The 24,748-nt window shown below is 41.3% G+C and overlaps 2 protein-coding genes across 2 annotated transcripts in view; one reads left to right on the top strand and one right to left on the bottom strand.

Moving 5' to 3' along the window:
* Positions 1–1,655, top strand: part of cops4 (COP9 constitutive photomorphogenic homolog subunit 4 (Arabidopsis)) — a 15,697-nt gene extending 14,042 nt beyond the window's left edge. Inside the window, exon 10 of the mRNA XM_037692386.1 lies at positions 1,097–1,655. Within this exon, the coding sequence (XP_037548314.1) occupies positions 1,097–1,230 (134 nt within the window). The 3' untranslated portion in view covers positions 1,231–1,655. The remainder of the gene's footprint in view (positions 1–1,096) is intronic.
* Positions 1,656–13,668: 12,013 nt separating this feature from the next.
* Positions 13,669–22,894, bottom strand: LOC119424346 (placenta-specific gene 8 protein). The gene is made up of 5 exons (XM_037691812.1): positions 22,803–22,894; positions 22,518–22,623; positions 16,325–16,449; positions 14,612–14,720; positions 13,669–14,173 (listed from the first exon to the last, which is right to left on the bottom strand). Exons 2-4 carry the CDS (start codon positions 22,600–22,602, stop codon positions 14,616–14,618), a joined length of 315 nt encoding a protein of 104 aa, XP_037547740.1. The 5' UTR covers positions 22,603–22,623; positions 22,803–22,894; the 3' UTR covers positions 13,669–14,173; positions 14,612–14,615.
* Positions 22,895–24,748: the final 1,854 nt, after the last annotated feature.

The following is a 24,748-nucleotide window of genomic DNA, read 5'->3' as shown; positions in this document are numbered from 1 at the left end:
TATAATAAATAACAACAGTTATAATAAATAACAACAGTTATAATAAAAGGCAGAGAGTAGAGTGTTTTTGTGCTGCTCACCCATTTTCAGCATGTAACAGCAAAACATAAAGTCCAGGCTCCAAAGAGACGTTGGTGTGTTCACCAGTTTGGACCTAACTGTCATGCAGATGCCGCATGCACAATGAATGCAGCTCAGGGTTGCCAGATAAATTTTAAATGTCTTATTTACCCCCTCCTTTTCTGTGCACATGTTCAACAAACAACACACACCTCATCTTAGAATATCTTTACTCTGCACATATGACAGTTTAGGTCAAAATACTTTCATTTTAAAGCCACAGTACTATAGTTAATAATTTCTTATCTGGCAACCCACCTGACGTAGAAACTACAGTGTTTTTCATGTAAACTTGCTCATTTTTTGTTTATTACTCCCAATAAACATTGAAAAAACACTAACGTTTCCAGAGGTTGTTCTCGTGTAAATGGGGCTTTATCTTTAGAGCGAGAACTTTGTTTGGCAGCTGTTGAAAAGAAAAAAATTAATTAATCAAATTTGCAAATCTAATTTTTATTTTTTTATTTTTACAAATTTCATACCTAAACTAAGTAGATAAGGATGGAGGAAAGTATGATTTCCTGCAGGTGAAACCCTAACTGAGTGTGTTTGTATTTAGCTGTAGCTCTACACTGGTTCAAGTTGTGTCACATATATCAGGATGAAACTGTAAACCAACAGGTGGAGGCTCCATTACACTGGCAAATAAAAGAGGGCATAGTGGACATCCCTACCTTGTTGAACAGTGTAATGAAATGTATTCAGTTTGTCTTTTGTTCTGATAGCTGCCTGAGCATATATTAATCGATGAGATAAATGAACCAAATCCAACTTTTCCCTGAATTGAAAACAGATAATCCTCTTCTACTTTTTCAAATGCAGCATCCAGAGCAATTACATCCTTGAGTACAGGAGTTGCAGACCACATGAAATACTGTTGGATCACTTGGTTTTTTTCAGCACCTGGCTGTCATTCTGTCTCAACATGTCATAAAATGAAAATTTGTTTTCTAATTTTTCCTTTCATCTTTGACAGCTCGTGAACCACTTCCTACCTGGGACAAACAGATCCAGTCTTTATGTTTTCAAGTCAACAACCTCCTAGAAAAGATCCGTCAGGCAGCACCGGAGTGGGCCGCACAGGCTATGGAAGCCCAAATGACCCAGTAAAAACATCTGCACCTCCTGTTCCCTCAAACTTGAAGTTATACCTTCCTGCTCAGAATTGTCACCATTTGATATCAGTTTTATCAGACATTATAATTATAGTCACCCCAGAAGTAGTTGTTTTGTTTTACTGTCATTCAGTGTGTATATGTGTGTCTATGTCTGGGACAGATAAAATGTATGGGTGTAACTTTAAATGTAACCAATTTCCAAATTAAACTTTGAGACGTGATCACTCGTAGCTGACATTAAACAAGGTCAAAAAAGGTGCACACATGTCTAATTTAAGCTTTTGTATTTCAAGCCATTTTTGAGTTTTCAGTTTCAAGCCAACAATATTTGTGAAATGGTTTTAAGTACTTGATGTAAACCTCTTGGTGCACACCTACCTGCATTTTCACTGAAAAGAAATAAAGTCTGAGTTGAGACAGTCTGGCCTAATAAGTAAGTGCTAAATGTTCCCATACAATGATGAAATTATTTCTCTGAATTTAACCCGTCACGCCTGAGATACACCCAGCTGGAGCAGTGGGCAGCTATGTACACACCCGGGGAGCAATTAGGGATTGGGTGTCTTGCTCAAGGACACCACTGCATGCGGGAATGGCAGGGAGTTGAGCCGCGACTTTCTGGTCCCCAGTCGGCTGCCCTGCCTCGGCCCCCGAGATGGTAAGTGGACTGTATTTATGTAGTGCCTTTTCTTGATACTCATTGTTTTACAACACAAGCTGTGCCCTCATTTATCCATTCATACAGCACTCTACTATATACTACTAATAATGTGTATGTATTGTCATCGTATGTTCCCATACAATGATGAAATGGACTTCATTTAACCCATCCACCACCAGGTGGAGATTAATTAGTTATTTATCACATTCATACACTGATGGGACACACATATTTTGCTGGCTTTCTGTTGGACTGGCTCCATGTGGGTGTCTGCAGTCGGTGTTGGGGAAGTTGACCCGAATTGGACCAGAACCGAACCGAGCTGGGCTGTGGGGGAACTCGTCCTGAACAGAGCCGGTCAACTTCAGCGGGCAGCCCATTACCTTTCACCGAAGGATCGTCCACCTCCGTGGCGTTTGCTTTTGGCAGCGGTGGTGCCTGATGGAACCGGACTAGAACAGAACAGAACCGAGCCAAGGACGACTTCAGCCTCTCCAGTTAGTTCTCATCATTGTTCGCCTGGAGGAAACCTCTCGTGCTGTGAAGCGCCGAGGAGCAGCTGCTCGAAAGAAAACCGGAGTCTGCATCGGAGTTCTGATGGGTTTCCATTCTAAAACTCACCTGGATTGTGGTTAAACGATGCCTCTCGCGCTCTCAGGAAAAAATGTAGGAAAGCAGAACGACAATGGAAGAAAGACAAACTTCTTTCATCTCTTAAATTTTTGAGAGAATGCCTTATAAACTACCAGAAATCTGTAAAAGAGGCAAAATGTCTATATTTATCTGGTTTAATTTCAAATAACTGACATTGTCCTAGAGTGTTATTTAACACAATTAATTATGTTATTAACCCAGCTGTGCGTATTTCACCAGATGCCACAGCCACTAACTGAAAACTTTCTAAAATTCTTCCATGATAAAGTGGCCTCAGTCAGACGGGTCACTAGTTCTGTTGCTCCTGACTCCTCTGTTGCCTCTGTAGCTCCAGTCGTGTTTGAACACTTTCAACCAGTGTCTCTTGCCGCTCTCACTGATGTTGTTCAACACATGAAGCTCACTAATTGCCCACTGGACGTTCTTCCCTCCAAGTTTTTGCAAGAGGTTTTTAATTCTGTGGGTTTCTGTATTTTAACATTTTTAAACTCCTGCCTTCGTCTAAGAATTGTCCCTGCTGCATTTAAACATGCTGTGGTTAGGCCCCTTCTTAAAAAACCTCACCTAGACCAATCACTTTTATCAAATTTTAGACCTATTTCACATCTGCTTTTTTTTAGCTAAAGTCTTAGAAAAAGTTGTTTTTATGCAGTCACAACCTGTTTTAGAAAACCATGGTATTTATGAAACATTTCAGTCTGGATTTAGAACCCGTCATTATACCGAATCAGTCCTGTTAAAAGTCCATAATGACATTTCCATGTCCATGGATGTCAAGTGTCCCGTTGCTCTGGTGCTGCTGGACCTTACAGCTGCGTTTGACACAGTGGACCACGCTGTCCTGTTGTCTCGTCTCCAACATTATGTTGGAATTTCTGGTACAGCTCTCAAGTGGTTCACTGCTTATTTGACCAACAGAACGTTCTCTGTCATGCTGAATAATCTGTCTTCCTCCACTGCCCCTCTCTCTTGTGGTGTGCCACAGGGTTCTATTCTTGCTCCTGTCCTCTTCTCATTGTACATGCTGCCCCTTGTATCAGTGATAGCCAAACATAATTTTTCTTTTCACTGCTGTGCTGATGATGTACAAATTTATTTACCAATGAAACCTAAAAACAGTAACCTTCTCACACCTTTCGCTGATTGTATTGCCGACATTAAACAGTGGCTTCATCTTAATTTTTTGTTTTTAAACGAAGGAAAGACAGAATGCATTTTCTTTGGTGATGATGCTCCCTGTAACTTTGGTGCTCTGACATCCAAGTTCAGATCCACAGTTAAAAACTTGGGAGTGATATTTGATAAAGACTTAAAGTTTGACAAACAAATATCCTCTGTAGTCAAGGCCTGTTTTTATCAGTTACGTCTTTTATCCAAAGTTAAGCCTTTTTTAAATCGTTCTGACTTGGAAAAGGCCATCCATGCTTTTATAACTTCAAGGCTCGACTACTGCAATTCCCTATATGCAGGAATCTCCCAATCCTCCATTAGACGCCTGCAATTGGTCCAAAATGCTGCAGCTCGACTTTTAACCAACACCTCCAGACGTGAGCACATCACCCCTGTTTTATTTTCCCTCCGCTGGCTTCCAGTCGATTTTAGAATTAAATTAAAAATTTTATTATTCACTTTTAAAGCTCTCAATGGTCTTGCCCCACTATATTTGTCTAATCTTGTAGCTGTCCGTGAATATAGGAGAACACTGAGATCTTCTAATACATTTCTACTTTCTGTCTCAAAATCCAACTACAAACGATGGGGTGACCGGGCCTTTTCGGTTGTCGCACCCAGACTCTGGAACCAGCTACCTCAGGACTTGCGCACCATCACTGACATGGAGCATTTTAAATCTAATCTTAAAACCTTTTTATTCAGGCAGGCTTTTAATACCTAGTAGGTCTTTTACAATTTTGCTATGTTTTAATTGCAATTGTTTTTGTTTTTAACTGACTGATTTTTTATTCTTGTTTGTTTTTAACTTCTGTACTGTGCAGCACTTTGTGCACCTTTTGGCTGCTGGAAAGGGCTCTATAAATAAAGTTTGATTGATTGATTGATTGGATAATAGATCTGTGCGGGTCCACCGGTTCAGAAAAGGTCAGCTGAAGGTTTTGTTCCTGGATCATGCTGTTGTCCTCTGTTGATATGAATCAAGTCAGGACCATGCTTTGCTATTTGTTGTGGATTATCAACTTCTGCCTGTTGGTATTGGACCCAGCATCTGTTCATCATGAGAGCAGCTTGAGAGTTTCATCTCCACACGGGTGCTCCTCTCTGTACAATTCAAACTCCAGTTGGACCACAATGTTGGACCCGTTGGCCCATTGACCCATTTGATTTATGAAGCTGTCTGGTGTGAGGCTTTTCTTCATCACTCATAAAATTCCCACCATTTTCAGATCTCTGACTATCTGGAGTCACTGAACCTTATTGACACAGCTGGATCTACCTCTCCCTACAATCTTCATTGTTTCTGGGTACTGGGTAATCATGTATTTTTTAACTTTTCTCATGGCTCGATTATGGGGGCTAATTGTCACACTTTTATTTCCTGTAATTACACATCTGTCAGAAAAAAACACAAGAAAATGTCTGATAATAATGTTACTGCTCTCATGGAGTCAGCCCAACCCTGGACTCCTCACTCATTACAGCACACCAAATGATTTTAAAAACATGTCAGGACTTCATTTTCTACATGTAAACACAGTCTTTTGAGAAAACTTGACACTTTGAAAATTCTGGTCCGTTCCTATGGAGCTGATATAATCTTCATCTCTGAATTCTGGCTAAACTAATCTGTCTTGAATAATGACCTGGCAGCCGATGGATTTAATATCTATCGCTGTGATCGTCAAAAAAGGGATGGTGGGGTTGCTATTTACATCAGAGAAACCCTGGATTCTAGTCTTGTGTCTACTCCTTGTGTCAGCCAAAACAATCCCAAACCAATTTGAGGCCTTGGCTGTAAACATAACTTTGAATGGAGGCCAGATCTTATCTGTATTGGGTTGTTACCACCCTCCCTCAGCAACACCTGAGGCTCTGTCCTCCCTGACAGACTTCATAGTTAATTTACAATTCAAAGAGGTTTTACTTGTCGGAGATTTTAATCTCAACTAGGAAAATTTGACCCCCCCTCTGTGATAAATTCAAGGAATATTGCCTGTCACTTAATCTAACCTAACTCGTTGACTCTTCCACCAGACGTAACTGTCCTGAAAAATCTTCTATCTTTGACCTATTTTTAACAAATATGTCTCACAAATTCCCCGGTATAGGTGTTTTCGCCGACATTTTAAGTGATCATTGTGTAATAGCGGCTCTCGTACACATTAAACTTCCACCTTCTAAGCCCAGATTAATTAAAAAAATGGATCTGAAACGTTTTTGTGAACAGTCATTCCTCTGGGATTTATCTCACTTTGACTGGCATCGTATTCTATTAATTGACGACGTGAACTCTGCTTGGAACTATTTTCATAATAGTTTCATTTATTTTGTAAACAAACATGCTCCTTTCCACCAGGTCAGAATAAAAGGATAAGACAGCACCTAGCTAGCTGACCTCCTTCACAGGATAGTTCATCTTTGGGCCGCAATGAGAAAATCTGGCTCAGACACTGATTGGTTAAGATTTCGGCAGATCAAAAAAAAAAAGATTTAGGCAAATGAGGAATAAACGCACAATCTCCATCAAAGCCGCAAAATGCAACTAGTTCTTATCTCAGACCTCCAAAAATCTAAATTACCCTAAACTATTCTGGAAAACCATAAAATCTCTCTCAGTCAGCCCCCAGTCATCTGACCTCCCATCACAACTTCTTGTTAACTCTGTTCCTTTGTCAAATAAATGTGAGATCCTGAACTGTTTCAACAAATGTTTTGTCGCTTCTAGTTCTTTATTTGACTCAGTTACTAACGGAAAATCAACCATTTCCCCAAAAAGTCAAACTTGTACAAACCAAATCTCTCCTACAAGTCAATCTTCAGTGAATCAGACCTTTTCTCTTTCCCTGTTCTCAGTTAGTGAGGTTAAAAACTATTAAAATGTCTAGACCCTAAAATCTGCAGGTCCAGTTGAACTTCCTTTTTTTCTTAAGGCTGGCCGCTCATATCATCGTAGTACCAGTGTCCTAATCTTTAACCTGTCCATAAGCCAAAACTCCATTCCAGACGCTTAGAAAACAACCTTTGCTCTACCTTTGCTGGTTACCCCACCTCACTGAACAACTATCGACCCATCTCTAAACTCTGCATTTTAGCCAAGGTTCTAGAAAAACTGATAAACTCTCAAATCAAAAATTACCTGGACTCATTTAACATCTTTACATCCCCATCAATCTGGTTTCAGGAAACAACACAGCACAGCAACTGTTTCACTGAAGGTTTTTAATGACATCGTTGAAGAATTGGATGCTAAGGATTATTGTGCCGCACTTTTCTTAGACCTGTCTAAAGTTTTTGACACTGTGGATCATTACATCTTTTGTCATAAGCTCTCAAATTGGTTTCTCAGATCATACCATTGGTCAGTTCTCTAACTATCTCTCAGATCGGAGGCAATGTGTTCAACATAATGGTACTTCCTCCAGTTATTTAACAGTCAGCAATGGTGTACAATGCTCAGTCTTAGGACTCACCGTCTTTACAATCTACATAGGTAATGTAGGTCAGAGCATCCCTGATGTATCCTTACATTTCTATGCTGATGACACAGTTGTTTATTGTCGAGTTAAAACAGTTGCTAAGGCTTTCCAGCTTTTGCAGTCTGCCTTTGACATCATTCAGTCAGATTTGCTCCATCTCAAACTTGTCCTAAATGCCAATAAAATGAAAGTTATGTATGTAACTACGGTTCTAGGAATACCGGATGACCGCCAGAGGGCAGTGCTGAAAGCACTGAATGTTCCCTTCGCGCATGCGCTGTTCGAGTAGTAATACCAACGGAGTCGCAGATGACCACAATCAGAGGCTATATAGCCTGACGTCATCCGCAGCTCTGCTCTGACAGAAGCTTCTCGCGGAATGCAAGGATTCTGAGTGACAGAGAAGCTCTGGTGGTTGTCTGGGATTTATAGAACCATAGTTACATATGTAACTTTCATTCTATTTCATCCCTACTGATGGCCAGAGGGCAGTGCTGAAAACACTGAATGACTAATACCAACGATGTCACAAGGAATCCTGAGCACACACCTCACTGAGGAGGCCTAGAGGACCCTTGCAGAAGAACCTGGCCTAGGGGATGAGGGGTGGCCACGTTAACGTTGTAAAATCTGTTGAACGTGCTTGGGGAAGCCCATGATGCAGCAGCACATATTGCTTCCAGCGGAACCCTCTCAGGGCTGCTCAGGAAGCGGAGACATGCCTGGTAGAGTGTGCCTTCACGCCGACCAGCAGGGGGCCGCGCCCTGCTGCATAGACGTGGCAAATGACATCCACGATCCAGTGGGAGAGACACTGTTTGGAAAGAGGACAGCCAAGGGCCTCCGTAACACACAAACAGCTGATCTGAACATTGTATAACTGCAGTAGCTGCAATGTATGCCTTCAGTGCTCTCACTAGGCACAATAATCCAGACCCCTTGTTAGGCGTAGGCTGAAAACGTGCCAGCCTCAACGGCTGGTTACAGTGAGAGTGAAATAACACCTTTGGTACAAATGCAGTGTTTGGCCACAAGGTAACACCAGAGCCCTCAGGGCCCCACCTGTGACATGAAGGAGAGGCTGACTGAGAGAGCATGTAGCTCGCAGACCCTCTTTTCTGAGGCAATAGCCAACAAAAAAGCCGTCTTACATGAAAGCCACTTGAGGTCCGCCTGCATCAGAGACTCGAGTGGAGGGCGGCACAGATCTTCGAGAACCAAGGGCATATCCCAACCTGGTGCTCGTGGAGCCATCGACGGGTGCAACCTACAGGTACCACGCAGAAAAAGAGACTAGATTATGGCTCCCCACTGTACAGCCATCAATGCCGGTGTGATTAGATGATATTGCCGTTACATAAACTTTAAGCGTCGAAGGAGAGCAACCCTTACCAAGGAGAGACTGGAGAAACTCCAGAATGGTGGGTACTGTACAAGAGACTGGATCCTCATTGTGATCAGAACACCATTGGGAAAACAGACGCCACCTGTTTTCGTACTGCTGACAAGTAGAGGGTGCCCTGGCACCCAGGATGGTGTGTCTGCTGAACCACACAAGGGTAAAGACCACCCGGCTGATTATGACCCCGGCGCGGCGGCCAAATGTTGGGGTCAGTCGACGGGTGCCTTGGATGCTGAGGAAGTGGAGGGGGCATCGCCCTGCTAAGGCTCGAAAGCTGCTGCCTTGTCTGACGTTCCTGGACGGTCCGTTCCAGCGCTTCCAAGGCAGCCAAACCGAACAACTCCCCTGGCACCACCGGGACATTATGGAGGGTTCTACGACATGGCTCGGTCAATGTTGACTGCACCAACCAGACCTGTCGGCGAGCCTGGACCAAGAAGGACATCATGTGCCCAAGTTCCCTCGTCATCACTGCAAAGGCTTGAAGCGCTGCATCGCTAAAGCCCATTGCTGCTGTTGCACCACTAGTACCCTGAAGGGACATGGAGAGGGCAAACATGAGGTGTGCCATGGAATTACCGAGGTGGCCAGCATGTGCTCCAGCGTAATAAGCTCTGCAGAGGAATTCATCCTTGACGCGACACTGAGCTCGTGGGCACCGAACATCACTGCGCAGAGCTTCCTCTGGTGACACGATGAGCGAGGCAACAGCAGGTTCCATCGCCGGCATGCGATCCAAGCCCACTGCAGCTGGCTGCGCAAAGACTTTTTGGTCCTGCCAGCAACCATGCAACTCCCTCAGGTGGTACTCCGATGGAGGGATGGAAAAGGGAGGAGGGGCCCATCCACGCCTGAAGAAGGTACTTCCAGGGGTGAGCTCCTCCAGTTGTGGGACGTCCAGCTGCAGCTGTCTCAGGGCCATACGTATGACGTCCTGCATCAAGCAGTCACTTGACCCACTAACTGCGCTCCGAGATGAATAAAGTGAACCAGTCTCTGAGACTTGAGATGACTGCCCCTCCTCCTCACCTAAAAAGTGAGAGGCAGAGGCACCCAAGGATAACACATCCTCTTCCGCAGCCAGCTGAGGCATGGGTGGGGAGGAGAGTCCAGTCGCTGCCGCTGGATCAGCCCCCAGTTGGCGTGCCTGAAAAAGGGACTTCATCTCCGCTAATTCTGCAGACAACTGCTCCACCCTTATGGAGAGGCCATGATCAGACTTGGTTTGCCTCTTCCTAAGATAGGCCACAAAGACTGCGGCCTCAGTCCAGCGCTTTGAGTGCTTAGGAGGGGCCTCCTGCCCAGAAGGTGGGAGGTCACTGCGGAGCTCGGGGCGAAACTGGGCCAGCCGAGCCACCCTCACAGCACAAAGCATGAAGCTGCAATTCATGCAGGGGTTCTCTGATAGAGCCTCCATCAGATGGTCATGCCCCGTTAATCAAAGTAAAAACTGCAACTCAAATGGGCTAGCACTGCCAGATACATCCAGGATACAGAACGAAAGGATAGGCTGAGAATTGGGAGTGGGGGCACGCATGCTTGCTGTCACCAATTAAGGCAAAGAAACTCAGACATGCTAACGCCGCTAGCTTAGCTGGTAAAAGAGGACAATTGGGAGAGGGTGCACGAATGCTTGCCTTCACCAATTAAAACAAGGCCAGAACTCAGAGAGGCTAGCACCGCTAGCTTGGTCCAACCGTGTTTGAGGTTGGTAAGAACGATTGGGAGAGGGTGCGTGAACGCTTGCCTTCACCAATGAAAACAAGGCTAGAACGGAGGGAGGCTAGTACTGCTAGCTCAGTCCAACCGTTTATGAGGTTGATGAAAATGACTGTGAGAGAGTGCACAAACGCTTGCCTTCACCAATGAAAACAAGACCAGGAACTCAGCTGGCTAAGTAATTAACAAACTTCAGAGCACAGTCCAATCGACCACGCGGTTGGAAGCCTCCAACACACTCATAACAAATGGGAGCGGGACAGATGCTACCGCTAACCATTGGCGAAATATAAGTAAAACAGTACTCACCAGTGTTGAGTCACACACATAGTAGTCAGACGCTGCAAGTTGGGAGGGAGTGAAAACTGCCGTAGATCCCAACGAGCAGCAGAAATACCTTTGAACAGGGCTAAACCGTCGCAGCCCCCAGGAGGGTGAACACGCTACTCCCACCAACGGGCAGTCGGGCCTCCAACGACGGTGAAAAGTTCAAAAGTCCAAAGGGCTGAAACCCTGAATTGAACCGCGCGCGAGAAGGAAAAAAGGAGCAGAGCTGCGGATGATGTCAGGCCATATAGCCTCTGATTGGTCATCTGTGTCACACCTGTGACTCCGTTGGTATGACTACTCGAACAACGCATGCACGAAGGGAACATTCAGTGCTTTCAGCACCACCCTCTGGCGGTCAGTAGGGATGAAATAAAACCAAAGGGATACTTTTTTCAAACAGGAAGTCTGTCCCAGCAGTTCTTCCTCTGATTTTATCCTCAAACAGTGTCCCTTGTTGATTCCCATAAATATTTGGGTATCTTGGTCGACTCACATCTCTCTTTTAAGCTTCACGTGGAAAACCTAGTAAGAAAACTGAAAGTTAAACTGGGTTTCTTTTTCAGAAATAGATCCTGTTTAACTATGAATGCTAGGAAAGGCCTTGTAACTGTCACTTTCATTCCCTCCATTGACTACAGTGACAATATTTACATGAACGCTCCTACAAGCACCCTGCAGATGCTGGATGCTGCCTATCACGGTGCATTAATATTTATAACTGACTGTAACTACCGTACCTACCACTGCACCCTGTATTCACTGGTTAACTGGTCATCATTAACTTCACACAGACTCTCTCACTGGTATATTTTCATCTTTAAATCACTTCTTGGTCTGCTGCCTTCGTACATCTTCTACGTCTCTGCGTGAGTGCAGCTACAGCGTGTGCTCCCATGACATTATTACATGCAGTGTCTCCTCAGTGCAGACTGAACTAGGCAAAAGGGCCTTCTCCTACTTGGCTCCTGTTTCAAGGAATATCTTGCAAAAAGATCTGAAGCTCTCGACCATGATCTCTCTAAGTGGCTTCAAACATCTGTTAAGTTCCTGGCAAGGACCAGTGCAGACATGTTCCTGTTTTTAGTTTTCTACACCACCTTACAATCTAGCTGGATTTTTTATTTTCACTACTTTTCCTTTTGACTGTCCTTTTGGTTGCTGTTTTGTTTTGATTTGTTAAAAAGAAAAATAAATTTAAATTTGTATGCCTCTTTTGTGACTGTCTATTGTTGTCATTGTTGTCCATTGTTGTCATCACTTTTTGTTAAGAAATCAGGTCTCCTTGTAAATGAGTCTCAGAGGCTCAATGAGATTAACCTGTATAAATAAAGGTTGAATGAATGAACATCAGAGGCAATGAGGGGTTCAGTGTCTTGCCCAGGGACACTTCAGCATCTGACTGCTGGTGGAATTGAACCCCTAACTTTTTCACTGGAGGATGACTGCTCTAACCACTCAACAACAGCTGCCCCAAAAGTGTCATCTTACACTACAAACTAGACCTGCCCTAGATTATAACAAACATAGGGTATTTATTTTAAATAATATGCAAATTGTTGCATATTAAGTAAAAATAAAATCATTTCTGGAAACGTGACAGTTTTAGACAGATAATCTTGTCTTGAGAAATGACAGTTGCTTTTGCAAAATGTAGAAAAGAACATTTGCATTGCTCATATCTTGTGTGCACTCAGTTAGCATTGTGAATAACTGTCATTACCACACTGAACTTTAGCTTCTTGTAAAATCTACTGAGTTATAACCATTTCTGTGTTTTCTGACATTGATTCTCTGTGGTGGCCATCTTGAATAAAGTTGGCTCCAAAAATGAATCAGTTTAAGAGATTACATGATCACTTTCTGAAAAGTTACATTCACTACATGCAGTGGTTCGTGGGGTATTTTACTAAAGAGCAGATAAACACAGTCAATGATTGTCTCACTGCAGCAGACAAAAATCTGACAATCATCTTTTTTTTTTTTTTAGTCATACAAACCTTGGTGTTCAGAGGGCTTTGAAGTTTTATGTTTTTATTTAACCAGGAAAATCCCATTGAGATTATAAACCTCTTTTTCAAAGGAGACCTGGCCAAGATAGACACCAGCAAATACAAACCATAGTTACCACATCACTGTGAAGACAACAAATTAAAGAAAAGGCAGCACGGTGGCGCAACTGGTAGACCTGCTGCCTCTCAGTGAGAAGGTTGTCAGTTCAAATCCCGGTCCAGGGGCCTTTCTGGGCGGAGTTTGCATGTTCTCTCCTTACATGTGTGGACTTTCTCCAGGTTCTCCAGTTTCCTCCCACAGACCAGAAACATGCATGTTAGTCTGACTGGTAACTCTAAATTGTTCCTAGGTGTGAGTGAGAAAGTGAATAGTTGTTTGTTTCTATGTGTCCCTGTGATGGACTGGAGACCTGTCCAGGGTGTACCCTGACCCTTGCACAGTGATTGCTGGACATGTGCACCGGCGACCCCCGTGTCACAAAATGGAAGAAGCTGGTAAAAGATAATGGATGGATGGATGTGATGGAAATGTTCTCTGCTATAACCTCACCAAATTTTTGCTCTGTGTGTAAAAATAGCTGAGTTAAATGCAGCTTTGGTGGCCATCTTGGATTTTTTATTTGAACTCAGTATTGGGCACTGCTCTCAGCTATCACCACACCAAATTTCCATTGATCTCTAAAAATGGCTAATTTATAGTATTTTTCTTTTTTAGCTCAGGTGGCCATCTTGGATTTTTGATTTGCAATCTGAATCCATTAAGGATTTTTCTCAGCTACTAAAACACCAAATTTCAGCTGAGTAGCTCTAAAAACAGCTGAGTTATAGCCATTTGAAATGAGCTTTGGCGGTCATCTGTACTCGTTTTATTTGAATTCAGAATGTGTTGTGCATCGTTGTCAGGTACCACCACACCAAATTTCAGCTCAATCTTTATTTAAAATAGCTGAGTTGTGATTTTTCTCTTTTAGCTAAGATAACCATATTGGATATTTGATTTGCACCAGGAAGAATAAGAATTAACAACTCGCTCTCAGGTACTACAAAATTTCAGCTCAGTATCTCAGTCTAGAATAATAAAATAACAAAAGGACAAGAAACTATTTGCTGTTCCTAAATCAGTTTTATTAAAGCCTTTAGTAGAAGTTGCTGATTAGGGTTCAATACACTTTTTATTTTTAAGACAGCTGTTTTAAAAATCTCTGTGTGCCACAGACAAGAAGAGTTCAGTTCATGATGTCCTAAATGAGAGCAGGACTGAGATGAGCAGAGGACGTCACCATCCTGTCAACAGCTCAGGCTGTGAAGCAGTAAATCATATCAGGTGTGCCACACAGAGCAGCACACTGGAACATATAAATGCTGCTTTTCTCAGATTCGCAGCTCCCACAAAAAGATCAAGTATTTATAGAAAAGGTGAACGCTGCAGCAAACAAACTATTCTTTGTCAGGAAATAGGTGGGATCCTCTTTATCAGCTGCAGTAGATTACGTCTGATGTCACGGCAGCATCTAGAAAGATATAAAAAAGTTTCCATCATTTTAACAGCTTTACATCTGGATGTCTGTCTGCATGTGAATATTTATCTGCAGATGAGTTTGCAGTAATTTGTACTTTTCTACAATTAAAACAAAACACACTTGATTTAACTGGAATCAAACTTCATTATTTATTACACTTACAATTTCCAGTGGGCTGCCATTCAAGGCATGCTCGCTGTAGAGCCCATAGTGGGGCAAATGTGGGGGCTTCACTTATCCCACAACTATTTTGTGCATGTCTGGAGATTTGAACCTGCAACCCCCTGATGGCAGGCTCACCTCCAATCTCTGCATTGCCTCTCCCCAAAATATGTGATGATGTTTTGTCACATCAATCCCACAATCTAAGAAACTTTGGAGACGATCAACATGCATTTTGGTAAATTCCTGTTGTTTAAAGACCCTCACCTTCTCAGAAAATGCCCTGCTCCTTTCGACGGTCGATGTCTCTCTTTAGTTGGCAGGTGGCACAAACAGGGCAGCAGATCGACATCATGTAGTCGTTACACAAAGAGCCCTGGAAGCACAAACAGTAACCCTCAGTGTGAACAGTTGTGCAGCAGCTTTAGTGAAGAGTGAAGGTGGCACCATGATGGGTGTCTCTGACTGTTTATTTGTCTGAACCGTTTGCAAAGTTTCATGTCACTGACTGGACCTGACTGAAAAGTCCACAAAGAAATAGACGTAGCTGTGGCTGAATAACTTTGTACTCAACCTAATTCAAGATGGCTGCCACAGCAGAGCAATTCCAGCACAAAAATGGATCAAAGTTGATGCGCTAGTAGCTGAAAGCGATCACTAACACACTGGTCAAGATCTTGATTTAAAATGTCACCTGCTGTGTATTTGGTGTGAACGCGGTCTGTCTGTTGGCGAGTTGTCTCATGAACCACTCGACAGTTTTCAATTAAACTTTGAGGAAATGTTTACTGGATGTAAGTGATTATTATTTGGAACTAGCCCAGTTCAAAATGGCCCCCACAGCTAGCTGATGTTAGGAAACAGAAACTACCTTTTTGTCATTTTTCACCATAAAATGATCTCAGTCTAATACTCTGGCATAAAAGGCAGACAATGTGTATTATTTTAAAGAATGCTAGGCCTTTAATGTGTCAGTATTTTACTAAGGGAAGACTATAACATCCATATGGAACAATTATTAACAATGATTGCAATTTATTTTGTTTTCAAATCTGCCAAGTGCACAGAGTGAGTAAACAAAGTAGACTTTGGTCAGAGGATCATGAGTAAATACTGTGCGTTTGCAGTAATGAGGAAGTTTACTGTGTGAGTGGGGAAAATCTGCACCTGTTCACAGCTGTAAATAATGTCAGCTTTAAATGTCAGTAATCAAACCAGATGCAAAATAAAGATAGAGAAAGGCGAAAGGCACAAGCTGAATGTTCTGCTCTTACCAAAATGTCAGGACTAAAGTTAACTGAGTACTGAGATTATGAATTACTAGTAAATTAAAACATATATCAACAAAAATCACAAACCACTACAATTCCCAAAACACTTTGGGCATTGTGTGAATAGCTAGTTCTGGCTGTCAGCAGCAAACTGGTTGATCCACTATGAGAAGGTGCTATTTATAAGGTTCAAGGTGCTTTATTGCCATTCACATCACACGTGGTACATGAGGTGGAATGAAATTGTGTACCCAAGGTCCCACTTACATTCAAAAATATCAAAAATATAAAGTATAAAAAAAGAAACGGTATATACGGATCTAAGATATATGCTAAACAATATTAATGTAATATAATAAGGTGTATTAAACAGCAGCCTGAACATGAGTCTGTTGTGAGCAGATGGGTATGAATATAGCAGCTTAACGGAAAGAGATCAGTAGCATGGATAATCAGCAGCATTACAAGACTGAGTTTGCTGCAGGGTCTCAGACAGAAAAGTCTTTTTGATAAAAGCCAAAACGTTTCAACAAAGAATCCGTCCAGATGACCTGACTCAACCTTGTTAGATTTTTCTGTGTGGATTATTGAGCAGCATCAGGACCCTTTGGGCAATGTGTATTTGTAGGAGCATTTGTTGTATCTAGTCCTGACTGGAAAATCTCTTAAATGTATATTTTGTCTTATATTTTTGGAACACAAAGCTTACTCTAATGTTGTATCGGGTTCTGTAGACGCTGCGGATGGGCATGCCCAGACCACACAGGCAGCACTCATCCATGTCTCTGGCGATGGAGCAGCCGAGACACGGGTAGCAGAAAAACCCGTAGCAGCCTGTGGCACAAAAAAAAAAAACAGAACAACAAAAACAAAAAAACGTTACATGTATATTTACATATTGAAATGAGCTCTTATTCAAACATGGAAAAATTATTTCACAAAGTAATGTAATTCTGGCAGCACAGTGGATTAGTAGTTGGCACTGTTGCCTCACAGCAAGAAGGTGCTGGTTTAATCCCCAGTTTGGACCTGGGGCATGTTCTTGTGTTTGCATGGGTTTTCTCCAGGCACTCCATTTTCCTCCCACAATCCAAAAACCTACAAGTTCGGCTGCCATCAGGCCCGGGGACCATGAAACAGAGATCTGTGATCTCAGTGGTACTTGTATGGTTAAATAAAGGTTAATAAATCCTTAATTTTTGTACAAGAAATTTCAGACATGTTTAAACAAATTTCTGTGTATGCTGATATATTAAAAACCTACCAGCAAAAACACAATTTTTTTTCTTGTTTAAAAGATTTCTAATTTTATACCAGTATACTTTTTACTGATTGGATTTGCAATGGATGTGAGTACAGTGCCCCGGGACGACATCTGTTTGTGCCCTAGTGCTAATAAACTGAATTTAATTTTATGTTTTGTACAATTTTTATGGCAAACCTCAGTTTGTCCTCACAGAGTTGTGATTCTTACAAAATAAGGACTGATTTGTAAAGACCAGTAAGAATAATTAATTTAACACTCTGATGAAGAAGCTTAAGTTAAAGTTGGGATACTTTTTATCAGCACATCTGGTTTCCCATTTCATGCATTTTATTGACTGAATTGGTTCCTTTGTGCAGGTCTTTCTCATAAATGAGGCAAATGTGTCTCAACAAGACAAATTTCTGTATAAATAAAATTTCACTGAAGATATTGGCAACGTGTCTTCAACGTTGACATCCTTCAGGTCAACAATTTGTTCTTTCTCTGTTGTGTCAATTAAAGAATGATGGGACCACGTCCGCATGGTTTAGAACACAGATAACTTAGTAAAAGTTCCAATTAGAGCCTCTCATAAACCTTGTAGTTGTGAAGGTTCTGTCGTTGCAACAAGATTTTAGGAATTTATCTTTTATTAGAGCCAGAGTCAGAGTTTCTTTATTGTCGTTCGCACCACATGTGGCACATGTGGTGGAACAACATTATGTACACAGGGTCCCAGTTACATCCAACAATAAAATGTAAAAGAAAAACAGTAATAAGATCTAAGATATGAACTGAGAAAAACATAAACTAAAAATATGCTAAGCACTACAAGCATAAAAACAATACGCCGAACAGCAGCACGAGCATGAGTCTGTGTGAGCAGATGAGCACGCATGAACACATCAACATGAAACAGATCAGCAGCAACATGATGTGATTTTTTTCATAGTGATTTTCCTGGTTAGAGATTCATGAGTCTAACAGCTTCAGGGTAGAAGCTGTTCCTCAGTCTAGTGGTTCTACACTTAATGCTCCTCAACCTCCTTCCTGAGGGAAGCGGGGCAAAAAGTGTGTGTGTGCTGGGTGAGTGGGGTCCTTCATGATGCAGGTGGCCCTCTTCCTGCATCTAGAGGTGTAGATGTCTGTTATAGTGGGGAGACTGACTCCAACATATTATTATTATATCTTATTATATCTCATTTATTGGTGCTGTGTTTATGTAGCTACCTTCTTACGTTGGTTACATTAGATGAGTTTATGTACTGGTCACATATGTATCCACAGCTTTGGGATCAATCTGTTCTTTACTTTGTATAAACTTTTACATTCTCATTATTTTTGTTTTAGCAGCAATAGGAAGGAATTCCTGAATGTAATATTTTAAAATAAGCTGTTAAACATCCAAATACTATTTTGATGTAATTTGTATGTATAAAGAAGTGAACGAGAATAAAACAGTGGGAAGGAATCGACCTTGGAGAAGCTACAAGCTCGGCCCGGCAGTGTTGACCACAAAATTTGGCTGTTTGGAGTCGACATTGAGACGTACCAGTAGAACTATGAAGGCAGAAAAAAATCAAGCAGAGTCAGTTTGACCCAAAATAAATGTTGTTATCTGAATCTGGCTCCCTCGCTTGGCCTTGAATTGGCCAACTATCTCAAACTCTCCTGGATGGTATGTGAACAAGAAGCTCTGTTTCCCCGCCTACCTGCTCCCTTCCCGAGGACATTTGTGGACCTGTGTCAGAGCTGGCTGATAGACACTGTAACATCTTATCAGGACTATGGAACTATCTGGCATTGTCTATGGACAACTCACCACCTTCGTTGGCCTCCTCATGCATAAATGTATTATGATGTCATTAGTATGTTGCCATTTCTTTTCTGAGGTCTTTTTATGTAACTTTCGCCCTGTGTCCGGTCTAGGACACAGTGTGAGATATTTTTTATACCTCCCCTCCTTTTGTGTTTCTCTTTTTCTTATTTAAACGAAAAGGACAGCGCCTCCCGAAGTCTGCGGCCTCAGGCACCTCCGTCTCTTGTCTGTTTGATTATGTTTTCTCCGAAGGGCTGTACTGAAATATAATTTTGTTGTGCTTCGGTACAATGACAATAAAGTTGATTCTGAAATATGTGGATTTTCAGTTGACAGTAGTTTTTGTTCTCTACGTGTATGGGTAGGAGAGAGGGTTGTGTTTAAATTGGATCAGTCTTTTGTTTTTTTTATTTTTTTCTTCTGTCAGGTATTGGCTTGTAAAATGTGTAAATAATATCTTACTGTTCACCTATGACCAGTCAGTGCTAAGGATGTTAGCTACTCTAGTAGTTGTCCAGTTAATTGTGTAAGCTAGAATGTGAAATCCCTTAATGGTCCTGTAAAATTTCAGAAAATTATGTCATATTTAAAGCAGTTGAACACTGATATTGCCTTTTTACAGGAGACTCATGTACATTCTGAAGACAGTGGAAAGTTTGTTAAAAAAACGGTCTGGTCAGGTGTTTTAATCCAATTTTCAATCTAAATCAAATGGGGTAGCTATTATAGTTTTCAAGCAGGTACAGTTTACAGCCTTAAGTGTGCATGCTAATAATGCCAGGCAGTATGTTGTAGTGGTGCATGTTGTGACAATGCTGGAATTAATACACATTTTAGTAATTTTTACCAATCATTGTATATGACTGAGTCATCAGCTAGCCTATCGGACTAGAACTTTTTAAAAGATGTTAAACTTCCCTCAATGAATTTTTATCTTGCTACAGATTTGTAGAAGGAGTTATCTTTAGCTGAGATAAACTCCACAATCAACAATAAGCAAAATGGGAAATCCCCAATACCAGATGGCTTCCTTGAGTTTTTTTTTTAGGAAATTTTCAAATTTACTCTCACCCTTATTAATGTCTGTGTTTGAAGAGTCGCTGCACAGATACTGCCACTGTCCATGTGTCAAGCTGTAATCTCGCTGTTACCCAAGAAAGACAAACATCCTCTAAATTGCTGCTCATATTGACCTATCTCACTTTGAAATACTGATGCAAAAATCTTTGCAAAGGTCCTGGAAAATGACTTGAGCAGGTGGTCCCCACAATTGTCCCACCTGACCAGACAGGGTTTTTAAATTTTTTAAGTTTTTAAATAAGTTTTATTCAACGTTAGGCAGCTGCTTGGCATGTTGTACACTCCTAGTCTGCCCAATCACACCTGTGACAAAGTCATTCTCTCAAAGGACGTTGAGAAAGCATTTAACCGAGTGGAGTTATCTCTTCAAGAATTTAAAGCTATTTAAATTTGGTCCCAATTTCATATATACCAGTGGCATTCTGCACTAACTGTAACATATCCAGTGACTTTGAATTGCAATGAGGTATGAGACAGGGGTGCACGCTCTCACTACTTCTATTTGCGTTAGCGATAGAACTACTAGCTTTATGGCAAAACTCCATCATTAAGGGGATAAATCAATTAGGCACAGAACACAAAGTTTCTTTATATGCAGATGACTTGCTTTTGTATAAATCAGACCCTCTTACTAATATTTCTGAATTACTTCCTTTACTTTGCTTCAAAAATCCAGGAAAATATCTGGTTATAAGGTTAATCTTCAAAAGTGCGAGCTGATTTCTGTGACCTCTATAGAAAAGAAAATCTTAGACACTGTACCTTTTAAAATTAGTTTAAAACAAAATTAAATACCTTGGCATTTGGGTAACTCAAGATCATAAGAAACTCTATAAAACTAATTATCTACCTCCCATGGTGCCCTTAAGCAGGACATTGTTAGATAGCAATCCCTGCTTCACACTCTAGGGGGTAGAATAAACTGTAAAAAATAATATCCTACCTAAATTTCTATAACTGTTTCAAAGCCTGCCAATCATCCTTACTAAATCATTATTCACCAATCTGAACAGTCAGCTTTCAGCATTTATTTAGAATAAAAAGCATCCACGGACTGCCAGGAAGGTCTTGCATCTGCCCTGCAGGCTTGGAGACATGTCACTTCCTAATTTCATGCACTATTACTGGGCAGCTAATATCAGAGGTCTAATGTTCTGGTTGGATAAGGATACGCCTTCTCACAGTTGGGTGGCTTTGGAGAGGGCCTCAATTAGATCCAGTTCCCCCTCTGAATTACTCTGCTCTCAGCTGCCTTTTAAACAAACAATATCAAACTACAGAAGACTGTTGGAGTCAGCCTCCCAAAATCACAGATATCTATACCTCCAGATGCAGGAAGAGGGCCACCTGCATCATGAAGGACCCCACTCATCCAGCACACACACTTTTTTCCCCACGCCCCTCAAGCAGAAGATTGCAGAGCATTAAGTGTAGAGCCACTATTCTGAGGAACAGCTTCTACCCTGAAGCTGTTAGACTCATAAATCCCTAACCAGGATAATCACTGTAATGTCACTTAAATTGGTGATGTAACTTATCTGTGCTGCTGATTAGCCATGCTGCTGATCTCATGCTGCTGTATTTATTCATACCCATCTACTCACTACAGACTCATGTTCGGGCTGCAGTTTAATATACCACATTGTTTTACACTATTAGTGTTTAGAGTATATATTAGAACTTTTTGCGTATTGTTTAGCGTTCATTTAGCTTATATCTTAGTGTATATCTCATACTGTTTCTTTTTATACTTTATGTTTTTGCTATTTTTTGGGTGTAACTGGGACCTTGAGTACACAATTTTGTTCCACCTCATGTACTACATGTGATGCAAATAACAATAAAGAAACTTAAACTTGAACTAAGGCTGGTGTTCCTCATAAAATTATGCAGTAGCTACTGTGCAGTACATACAGTATATGTATGTTGTTAAACATTACGTACGTTTAAGAGTTTAGAACATTGTGGACTTTGTCGCAGCAGGGTAGGTCTGCCTAACTGCAAACAAGCTGTACCAGAACCAAGCTGCTGTTCTGCAGAGCTTGTGAGTAAAATTTTGCGGTACTGTACAGTACATATGTATGTTAAAATTATGTAGGTTTAAGAATTTAGAACATTGCAATAGTGTGGGAAGGGTTTCTAAAGCCTTAAAAACTATACAAATATTAAAATAAATATAGTGTTCCTACTTCACGGTTTTTCACTTATTGTGGGGGTGTTTGGAACATAATCCCAGTGATAATCGAGGGAATACTATAAGTCACAACCTGGTGTGTTTTACACGGTGATCAACGTGCAGACCTCTAAGTGAAAGCAGCGTGCTGTGCTGGCAAAATAGGTGGCGCAGTTGAGCCAAACCTAATGCATAGTTAGGATCTATTTGAATGAACTGAGGAAATTTAAATAGTGAAATTTCATAGTATTCTGATACTAATACTGGTATTGGTTTAAGGGCGGACTGATGCTGGCAATGGTTTTAAGTCAAATACTGATGATGATTCTGGTATCAATATCAAGCCCAATACCAGCTTCAAATACTAATTTTTATACACAAAATTCATTCAACCTTTATTTATACAGGTTAGTGTCATTGAGCCTTGAGGACTCATTTACAAGAGAGACCTGTTTTTAACAAAGAATGATGACAACAGTAGACAAAAATAAATCTGATAAAAGAACCTGATAGTTGAAACTGATACCAGTTGTTCATAACTTTCCGCAGATTATGTTTGGATAAAAATCTGTTAGAGTACTTACAGGTTCCACAGTCGTCACAGATTTCACAGATGCCGGTCTGGAAATCAGAGGGCTCAAATCTGCCTGGTTGGTTGGTCACAGCCATGATCACAATTCAAACTTGTCTCTGTCAGATGAAAAAGATCTGTTCTTATCACTTAGGACCTGTTGCCTATGACTACTTCTTTATCAAACCTCACTAAAGTTTTCTCCTTTTGGAACAGCAAACAATGTGGAACCAGAGGTTGCGTTATCTCTGTTGGGCTCTCAGTCGAGCAAGCAAAAGAAGGAAAAATAAACTCTTACCAGATAGAGGTTGGTGAAACGGATGAAGGGGTCTCTTAGACAACAGTCTGAGAGGAGGACAGAGATCCAGTCTTTATAACAGATCAAAGGTGATCAACGTAACTCCAGTTTTAATCGCCTTACTTATCTTATGGTACTGTGACGTTTCAGGTAAAAAAGGTCAGCAAACACACCTACACACACCCAACATTACTGCAATAAACTTCAGCTGGAGGCTCTAGTCTTTTCTTCTAAAGAACAGACCGGACATGGGCAAAAATTCTATTTGTTTTGTAAAAACTATACTTTCAAAATTAAAAATTGTATTCATATGTATTGAATCAGAAATGCTGATCCTTATTGATATGTTAGTTAATTTTAAATATGGAAGGAAAAACAAAATACATACATATTTATCACAACTCAATGTAATACAGTAGGAGGAAATCCTCTACCAGTGCCTGGTTTGGTATTTATATTTCATGATGTTGCTCATCCAAGACCCATTATAAAAAAAAACACAATTCCAACAAAGTTGAAATGGTGTGTAAAATGTACAAATCTCATAAACCCATATTTCATTCACAGTGGAACATAAGAAGCATATTACATTTTTTAAATTGAATTTTTTTATTATTATTTTTATTTAGAAAAACTAATAAGAATATAGGATAAATGAGCACAAATAATCTTGACTTCTAGGTAAAAATGAATTTAATTGATTAATGAGGGGATTCAAGATGGTGGCGACGGAGTAAGTCACATTTTCTCCCGGGCTCCTGTCAGCACTAATTAAAACTGCCTTTATAAGAATATTCTCGCCGTCTCTGCATCGGATTCTTCTGAAGTCGGCGTTGTTGCAGGATTGAATCGTGAGAGTTGCGGTATGGACTCCAAATTTAAGAAATCGAAGGCTGTGAGCTCTGTGCCTAACACGGCCTCAGACCACGCTGCCCCTGGAATGGGAAAATAGGCTCCGCCCTTGCCGAGCTCAAGAAGAGAGACTGATGAATCGGTTCGGTAGTCAGACATTCTGGCTCCAATAAAAACTGGAGTTTTTGTGATAATTAGGATGGAGATGGAGGCGGCTCTGGCAGAGGCTTTTAACTTTATTAAGGGCGAGCTCGAAGCGGTGAGGGCGGGGGTTGTTAATAGCTCCATAGCTATCAGAGCAGAAAGTGACCAGGTGAGGCTGAGTGTGAAGGACATAAATGACGGGCTCTCTAACTGGTCTGATGAAGTTGAAGTTCTGCGCAGTACAGTGGCAGGACTGAAGAACGAGGTGGATAAGTTGAAAAGGAGGTTTGAGGCCATGGAGGGGCATATGAGAAGGAGCACCATTAGGATTATAGGCGTTCCTGAGTGGCTGGAGTCGAGCACCCCCGCAGCCATAGCTAAGATGCTAACAAAGGTGCTGCAGCTGAGCAAATCACTGCTGATAGACCATTCGCAAAGGACAGCAGGAGGGAGGAGATCAGATGATAAACTAATTGTGGCCAAACTACATTATTACCAAAATTGTGTGGTGATATTACAACGTGCACACAGCTGTGGCCCACTTCACTTCAAGGAATCATCAGTCTTCATCAACGGTGACTACTATGGCAAAGGCACGAGCAGCGTTCACAGAGGTAAACAGACTCCTTTGGAACCGACGAGAAGTTTGTTATGGTCTTTTTTGTCTTGCACGGCTTTGCATCATGCATGGAGGGATGGACAAAGTGTTTGTCGACTTGGATAAAGCCATGGAATATGTCAGGAGGAATATCATTTCAGCTACGAGCAGCGAAGATAGAAATAAACCATAGGATCAGCTTCCCTCAAGCTTATAGAATAGAATAGAATTAGAATAGAATTCAACTTTATTGTCATTGCACATGTCACAGGTACAAAGCAACGAAATGCAGTTTGCATCTATCCAGAAGTGCTTAGCAAGAAAAATAAATTGGTAGATATATATACAGTAG

The sequence above is a fragment of the Nematolebias whitei genome, chromosome 18 (genome assembly GCF_014905685.2).
Source record: "Nematolebias whitei isolate Nwh7 chromosome 18, NemWhi1, whole genome shotgun sequence".
NCBI lineage: Eukaryota > Metazoa > Chordata > Actinopteri > Cyprinodontiformes > Rivulidae > Nematolebias > Nematolebias whitei.
This window is presented reverse-complemented; position numbering and strand designations above follow the sequence as displayed.